Source organism: Oncorhynchus tshawytscha, linkage group LG01 (genome assembly GCF_018296145.1).
Source record: "Oncorhynchus tshawytscha isolate Ot180627B linkage group LG01, Otsh_v2.0, whole genome shotgun sequence".
NCBI lineage: Eukaryota > Metazoa > Chordata > Actinopteri > Salmoniformes > Salmonidae > Oncorhynchus > Oncorhynchus tshawytscha.
The window spans coordinates 85,166,992-85,175,805 of record NC_056429.1 but is presented as its reverse complement, the minus strand read 5'-3'; the positions used below and the strand labels follow the sequence as shown (position 1 = coordinate 85,175,805).

General features: G+C 41.9%; 1 protein-coding gene across 1 annotated transcript; it reads right to left on the bottom strand.

Annotated features, from left to right (window-relative positions):
- Nucleotides 1–2,630: 2,630 nt before the first annotated feature.
- Nucleotides 2,631–7,709, bottom strand: LOC112253829 (cold shock domain-containing protein C2). Its single transcript, XM_024425890.2, has 4 exons — nt 7,196–7,709; nt 5,063–5,494; nt 3,834–3,956; nt 2,631–3,522 (listed from the first exon to the last, which is right to left on the bottom strand). The coding sequence occupies exons 2-4, from the start codon at nt 5,251–5,253 to the stop codon at nt 3,360–3,362; spliced, it is 477 nt and encodes a 158-aa protein (XP_024281658.1). The 5' UTR covers nt 5,254–5,494; nt 7,196–7,709; the 3' UTR covers nt 2,631–3,359.
- Between the last annotated feature and the right edge of the window lie 1,105 nt (nt 7,710–8,814).

Here is an 8,814-nt window from a genome sequence, read left to right as displayed (position 1 = left end):
GATCAATGACCCATGCTGTTCATTTGGCAGTGAGGGTAGGAATAGAGGGGAGCCGTCAGCATCATGCCGTCAGCCTCGTGCAGTATTGTTAGGTTTAGCACACCTAGTCATAACAGATGGACACACTCACCTGTTTACTCAGATACAGAACACACCAATGCCTGTCTTTTGTCTAAAGGTGATCTCAGCTGAGTTTCACCAAAACAGCTCACCTTGTAGATCATCCTGTCTGTAGACACACCTCCAGACAAACATTATGTCCGGCTATGGCCCTATTTCCCACGCCCCCCCCCCGTTACCTGCACAAACATCTCATTCATCAATATGCCAAGTCAAGAGGACAGACCATTAGGTTTACTTAGTTCTGTGTGTATATTTTAGCTTGTGTGTGTGTGTGTGTGTGGTGTGCATGCGTTTGTACGTCCATTCAAGCATGTGTCTAGGGGTGTGTGTGTGTGAGTGCGTCAGTGCATGCATTGTTATCATGGACCTGGGGCAGGAGGTCCTTATCTATTAAGGCAAATGCTTAATAGCAGGTTTAAAGTCTAAGTCTGGTTACTGACCAGCATTCTGATCACATGTTTCTGATGGGCTCTGTATGTACAGTTGAAGTCAGAAGTTTACATACATCTTAACCTCAGTTTTTCACAATTCCTGACATTTAATCCTAGTAAATATTCCCTGTCTTAGATCAATTAGGATCACCACTATATTTTAAGAATGTGAAATGTCAGAATAAGGGTAGAGAATGATTTACTTCAGCTTTTATTTCTTTCATTACATTCTCAGTGGGTCAGAAGTGTACATACACTCAATTAGTATTTCGTAGAATTGTATTTAAATTGTTTAACTTGGGTCAAACATTTCAGGTAGCCTTCCACAAGTTTCCCACAATAAATTGGGTGAATTTTGGCCCATTCCTCCTGACATAGCTGGTGTACATGAGTCAGGTTTGTAGGCCTCCTTGCTCGCACACACTTTTTCAGTTCTGCCCACACATTTTCTATAGGATTGAGGTCAGGGCTTTGTGATGGCCACTCCAATACCTTGACTTTGTTGTCCTTAAGCCATTTTGACACAACTTTGAAAGTATGCTTGGGGTCATTGTGCATTTGGAAGACCCATTTGCAAAGCTTTAACTTCCTGACTGATGTCTTGAGATGTTGCTTCAATATATCCACATAATTTTTCTGCCTCATGATGCCATCTATTTTGTGAAGTGCACCAGTCCCTCCTGCAGCAAAGCACCCCCATCACATGATGCTGCCACCCCCGTGCTTCACGGTTGGGATGGTGTTCTTCGGCTTGCAAGCTTCCCCCTTTTCCCCACAAACATAATGATGGTCATTATGGCCAAACAGTTCTATTTTTGTTTCATCAGACCAGGGGACATTTCTCCAAAAACTATGATCGGTTGTCCCCATGTGCAGGTCTTGGCTGATTTCTTTTGACTTTCCCATGATGTCAAGCAAAGAGGCACTGAGTTTGATGGTAGGCCTTGAAATACATCCATTGGAACACCTCCAATTGACTCAAATGATGTCAATTAGCCTATCAGAAGCTTCTAAAGCCATGACATCATTTTCTGGAATTTTCCAAGCTGTTTAAAGGCACAGTCAAATTAGTGTATGTAACCTTCTGACCCGCTGGAATTGTGATACACTGAATTATAAATTAAATAATCTGTCTGTAAACAATTGTTGGAAAAATTAATTGTGTCATGCACAAAGTAGATGTCCTAACCGACTTGCCAAAACTATAGTTTGTTAACAAGAAATTTGTGGAGTGGTTGAAAAACAAGTTTTAATGACTCCAACCTAAGTGTATGTTAACTTCAGACTTCAACTGTATGTATTTAATTATTTAATTCATTAAGATATTTTCTTTTTGATGCTGGCTTGGAGGATAGTTGGCAGTCTGGAGGACAGATTAGACAGAAGCAAAGTTGACATCCTCATAAAAAATAACTGGAAAGATTTAGATCTATACCGTGTTTTAAACCGAAGCAGTGTCCTCATGGCTTATCTATCTTGGATTTACAGTGCCAAAAAGTGGATCGTCCAAAATACTGTATGATGCATGACATCAGGGGTTAAAACAGGTCAGGTTTAACCATTACTTCACCCCCACTTTAAAGAGCTTGAGAGTTCACCTGTTTTGTGAAGTACTGTGTTGTGTATACCTTTGAATTTCTCAGAAATTGGTTGAGGATTACTTGTCCTTGTCTGCCCTCTAATGGACTATCAATATTACATACCATTGTAATAAGCAATATTTTAATTGCTAATAAACTTTTTTTGACCACAAGTTAACTTATTAATGCAAATAATCAAATGTTCACACAGGTATGTGAATAATACAGTAGGAATGACAAGCCGCTGTCCCAATGATTCAACAGAAAAAGTGCTCTTGAACACAGTGAAACTTCAGTTTCCCAACAGAAGAAGAGCGTTATGTAGTACACTAGCTACTATATATTTTTTTTGTCGCAATCAAACATGTAATTAAACATGCATCGAACCCTAATTATGTTTACAAAAGGCTAAAACAAGGACACTGCATGATGAAAGTATGAGACTATTGACAACAGCGTATGTCCATTTAAAAAAAAAAGAAGCTGTGTCTGTTAATCTGGATAGCATTGGTTTTAATGATAAAAAATGGGGTTTGAACCACATATAGTAATCATCAGTAACCTGTTACAAAGATGAACAAATGGTCATTGGTCAACATTAGACTGAAGGAGTAGGTGTTACCAGGGCAGTATCATCAGAGTGAATTGTGTAATGGGTTAGACCAGGTATATATTGACACAAAAACACACATTTATAAATAATCTGATCAACAACATCTACCTCACCTGTCATAACAAATGGAAAATAAATAAGTCAATCAATCAATCAAAAGTATGAATAAAAACAATACAATTTAGGAAAGTTTGATGCTCTGTTTCACGTTTTCCCTACAACAGTGATTTATTAAACTTACTCGACTCCTGCTATTTTAAATTATCTTAAATAAACCATCAACCTTTAATCTTAAATCAAAGTTAACCTTGATATTTTTTCTTAAAATTAAATCATTTACTTTTCCTCATTCACATTCCAACTGAAACCTACGTAAAAACCATCTTAAGCCTTATACCACATTCCAACCCCTTTACTTATTCACTCCTTCCTCTGCTCCCCTTGCCCGTTTACCTCTCTAGGCTCCTTCCTTCCCTGCCTTCTCTCCCTACCCTGGACTCCACTTCTCCCTCTTCCCTCCCCTTTACCTATCCAGGCTCCTTCCCACCTTCCCTCCCCAACCCCACCCTCCACTCTTCCCCACACCGCCTCTCTGAAGGTGCAGGTGGAGGTCTAGGAGCTGATGATCTGTCCAGACCAGGTCTCATGCTTGGTTCCTGGGGCCAGGTGGGTGATGATCACCTCCACCGCCTGCATCTTCTGGTTCTTGGGGGGGATGGAACAGACTTTGTACGTGACCTCGTCGCCTTCCATCGGAACATATTCTCCATCGATACTAACGAGGGAGATCATTTTTATGAGAGACTGCAGACCTCTCTAGGTCTCGGACATTCTAGGTTCAATTATAATCTACAGCAAAACACTTTAGGACTGACAATTCAAATCTACACCAAAATACTTTAGGACTGAAAATTATAATCTACACCAAAACACTTTAGGACTGACAATTATAATCTACACCAAAACACTTTAGGACTGACAAGTGTTATACCGCTATGCGCTGTACATAATATCAGATGTTATAATCACAATATACCTTATTGCTTTATCATACAATTATAATCTTAATGCTTCAGAACCACTCACTCAGAGATGTGTACAAAGATATCCTCTCCACCGTTGGAGGGCTTTATAAAGCCATGACCCTGGCACCTGTAGAAGGTCCTGCACACGCCCTTATACACTGGGCCTGATCTGGCCCGCACCGTCCTGAGACACACAGCAGAAAAACAACACACATTAACCCTTGCAGAATATTCTCAGACCTCCCCAACATTATCCCCTGCAGACTGTTCTCAGGCCTCCCTAACATTATCCCCTGCAGACTGTTCTCAGGCCTCCCTAACATTATCCCCTGCAGACTATTCTCAGACCTCCCTAACATTATCCCCTGCAGACTATTCTCAGGCCTCCCTACATTATCCCCTGCAGACTATTCTCAGACCTCCCTAACATTATCCCCTGCATATTCTCAGGCCTCCCTAACATTAACCCCTGCAGGCTATTCTCAGGCCTCCCTAACATTAACCCCTGCAGACTATTCTCAGGCCTCCCTAACATTAACCCCTGCAGGCTATTCTCAGGCCTCCCTAACATTATCCCCTGCAGGCTATTCTCAGGCCTCCCTAACATTAACCCCTGCAGACTGTTCTCAGGCCTCCATAACATTAACCCCTGCAGACTATTCTCAGGCCTCCCTAACATTATCCCCTGCAGGCTATTCTCAGGCCTCCCTAACATTATCCCCTGCAGGCTATTCTCAGGCCTCCCTAACATTATCCCCTGCAGGCTATTCTCAGGCCTCCCTGACATTAACCCCTGCAGACTATTCTCAGGCCTCCCTAACATTATCCCCTGCAGACTATTCTCAGACCTCCCTAACATTATCCCTTGCAGGCTATTCTCAGGCCTCCCTAACATTATCCCCTGCAGGCTATTCTCAGGCCTCCCAAACATTAACCCCTGCAGACTATTCTCAGGCCTCCCTAACATTAACCCCTGCAGACTATTCTCAGGCCTCCCTAACATTATCCCCTGCAGACTATTCTCAGGCCTCCCTAACATTAACCCCTACAGGCTATTCTCAGGCCTCATAACATTAACCCCAGCTGACTATTCTCAGGCCTCCCTAACAGTAACCCCTGCAGGCTATTCTCAGGCCTCCCTAACATTAACCCCTGCAGAATATTCTCAGGGCTTGCTTCCAAAATGGCTCCTTAATCCCCAATAGTGACCAGGTCACCCTCAAGGTCATGCACACACACACACAATCACATACACTACTACTTATACCACCACAGATTATTACTACTCACGCTGAGTATGTGCGGGTGCGTTTGGTGGGCAGAGGGCTGGGTAGCTCGCCTGGCATCAAGGGGGGTTTCCTCTCCCTTTCCCACACCCGACTTCCCTGCCTGAGGAAGGGGAAGGACAGGGAGAGGGGAGTACGGGGGGAGCTCAGAGGCTGTGGTGGATCGGAGGGGGACGAGGGGTCAGAATCAGCCATCTCTGTGGTGGTCCCCCTGGGGGTGTGGAGCTTCGTGGGAGAAGCTGCCTCAGTCTCGAGTGGGACACAGCTTGGGAGACAGGCCTAGACTGCCAACATGATAAGGGTGATGTTGGTGTGTCAGTGGTGGTGGTGGTGATGTGTCGGTGGTGGTGGAGGTGGTGGTGGTGGTAGTGGAGGTGGTAGTATTACTGTTAGGATACGTCTGGAAAGCGGGACAATGGAGGAGCTTGGAGGTTTCCTGGAAAGAGAGGAAGAGAGAAAGAAAAAAAGTGTAAGAAATAGAGAGATAAATATATGAATAAATCCTCAAAGACTGCAAAACAAGGAGGGACAACAACACAACAACACACTCAGTGAAATAACAATAACACAGTGATTTGGTTTGAAGCACCAGCACTGACCTCAATGTTTTCAAAATATCTGTCTATATAACCCAGCCTCGCCGAGTAGAGCCTTAGCTCCAATATTGAATACATTATTATAATACCAACCCCACTATTCACATAGAGCTGGGTAAGCATTACGTTACTGCTCTTATACTGTATTTTGTATTCAGACGTCAAACCCTTTAAACAGACTGAGGCAGCGCAACCAGCAGATTCTTTGACTGAAGAATCCCTAGACAATATCAAATTATTTAGCCATTGGGAGCATTGTTGTGTCATTTTGAGACTTATTACCATAGCCCTCCCCTCTTAGAGTCTGCCTGCTGATGTCTGTCAGTGCTCTCTATGTAAAAGATGAGTGAAATGTGTAGCAGACCACATCCCTAGGGCTTCTCCATCTTTCTATGTGACAAGTGGCACCATCTAAATATGGCTGCCTGCATGGTGGAGTAGAGTCTGCCCCATTATTGACTGGAGGGTCAGGGTGGATACCAGGGTTTAGGGAGGAGGGTTTAGTGTGGTAGAGATCAATAATGATCCAATAACGAGGAATGGGCATCCTTTATTGTTTATTGGTAAGAGGAGGTGTTCTGTTTTATCCCAAAACGAATTTAAGGGAAGGGATTAATCAAATGTCCCCCATCCATGTGTCAAAGAAAGATGGCAGGTTTTATTCTGATGACAACATCACATAGGCTGGTGCAATGTTGACTTGAAGGTGTACACATATCTGTCACAATTTGGCACAGAAAAAATACACAGTTCGAAAACTATTATTGACTTGAATTATTAGCTACTAAATGACACATCATGATATATTGATAACAACTACCTTAATATAACAATAAAGTTTATCTAATCGTATGTGTCTCATGAGGAACATTTCATATATTCTCGCTTGTAAAAGTAGTGAGAGTGACTGTAAACCTATCAAAGAGATAATGGGATTATAGGCAGTACGCTGATATTTGGGTCGTTTTGGAGCACTGGAAACCCCAGGGCGGACCAGAGTGGCTTCAACTAGACAGAAAGGCTGTCCCAACTAGCCTTGCGCCTCCCAAAATCAGAAGGGCACTGTGGCTGCTTGTCATTAGCATCATCAGCATGGGAGACACGTAAATATTCAGTACACTACACACACAGACAGTGACACTCACGACGCTGCTCTTTTCCTTTCTGGACACCTTTAATGTGTCTAATCCTTTTTAATTTGTCAAATAGCGGTTTCAAATATAATGTTGTCTAGATTCTCACTCGCTCCCAAAATGAATCCCACTGGCATCTTGATTCCAGAACATTCTCATGTGTAGCATACCAGCTGAGACAACAGGAGAATACATTGATCACTCAAAATAAAGTAGAAGCGGCACAAAAAAACCAAAAAAATGTAAAGGCTAGTCTACTCATCATAAAATATTCATCAAGATAACAGTTTACATAGAATATAACTATTTAACCTGGGTGGTAAATTGTATATAAATCGGACCGATAAGAAAATATATAGCCTAAAGCGCACTATCAAACTAAAGGCTATTGATTTATCGAGCTCTTACCGTAAAATGTCAAGCTGTTTTCGGTCAAACGTGCAGATGTCTTGACTCTTAACTGTTATATAACGATAATTATATAATTAAATAAAAAATAAACCTGCACAGACATGTGGAGAGAATACCTATTGCTTGTGGCTGGCTGGCTGCGCGGCACAAGCTGGTCTGTCTTGATGATTAGGGAGCAAAATGAAAAGGGAGCAGAAAGAGAAGGGTACAGGGGTTCTTGTGCCGACAAAATGAAGACTGCAGGTGCGTTTATGTTTTGTATATTGTAATAGGCCAGGCGGCTATAAATTCCTAGTAGTCCTAATCATAGAAGAAGTGGGCTAACAATTGTGAACATCGGTGAGCTCTGATCAAATAAATATTGTTGAAAAATAACATCAAACTGTATGAGAGCAGTCAGATAAGATTCTGATATAGTCACTGTGAGTGAAAAAATATAACATGATAGGTCTAAGAGACCATAAGGACTTCTAGAGCAGAGAGTCAAATTAATTTTGCATTCGGTCTTCAACGAGGCCCGGACGGAGGGCCGCTCTGACAATGTGTTCTATTTCCTCGCCATCAAAATCTGCAAAAAAAATTGCCCTCTATCCATCGGTTTTTAAATGTTCGATTCTCCCTGACTGTCTAGCTTTTATTATGGTGATTATTAGCGAGCTGGAGACAGTCCAAAAAAACTGCGTAATGTAGGTCCATTATCATTTATACAGTTTCGATTTTGTTTTTGTGTTCCCAGAACACATATTTTATGTTCTTTAAATGTTTCATTGGGTTGGTGGCAAATGTTCCCAGAATGTTTCATTAGGTTGTGGGAACAGTCTGGTGGGAACATTGTGGAGACATCACAAAATATATGTTCCCAAAATAAAAATAAACTGTCCAGTTGTGCCGATGATTATGCAATGTTTATTTTAGGGTGCAAAAAACCTTCACCTGATGTTACAAGAACGTTCCCACAACACATTTAGTCGGTTCTTAAAAGGTTCCCAGAATGTTTCATTAGGTTGTGGGAACATTGGGTCAAGGACATAGAGGCAGGTGTTACTTAGACTAGTATTCTAGGCCCACTACAGGGTGATATAGACACTGCATTTTAATTTTATTCATAGGACATTTGACCAGCATTTAATCATACAAACATATGGACATATACAACAAAAAGGTCAATTGAAAAAAGGTCAAATGAAACACAGCTTATTTGCAGTCTTTCCAGCTTCAATTTGAAGTGATTGTGCTACTGTAGCTGTGAACAACAGCGTTCCGATGAGAGAGCACATTCTCTATGCCAGGTGAAATCGCACTTTATTAGCTCATTGTTATGGATGTATCCAAATAAATGTCACTAGAAAAGAGCTTAAACAATTGCAAACGCAGTTACTTTGCTGTTATTCTGGCTGAACTTTTTGATGTGACTAAGTTAGCCGTAGATGCCTAGCTAGCAAGCAAGGGATAAGAATGTTGCAAGGGATAAGAACGATGCCTCGACTTCGTCTCAGGCCTAATTACCTGTGCCAATATCCTCCAAACACCGGCTTCTCGGGCATTATCACGTAATTGTATACTCAGTGTGTTCTAGGAACGTTCTTGCAACATCAAGCAAAAGTTTTAGACAAACA

Excerpts from the sequence above, each read along its gene's own strand:
- LOC112253829 (XM_024425890.2), bottom strand. The coding sequence starts at position 5,253 with ATGGCTGATTCTGACCCCTCGTCCCCCTCCGATCCACCACAGCCTCTG. Across the intron at positions 3,957-5,062 it reads CGCACCCGCACATACTCAGC|GACGGTGCGGGCCAGATCAG; the intron begins GTGAGTAGTAAT and ends TGTGTGTCTCAG. Across the intron at positions 3,523-3,833 it reads ATCTTTGTACACATCTCTGA|TATCGATGGAGAATATGTTC; the intron begins GTGAGTGGTTCT and ends CTCCCTCGTTAG.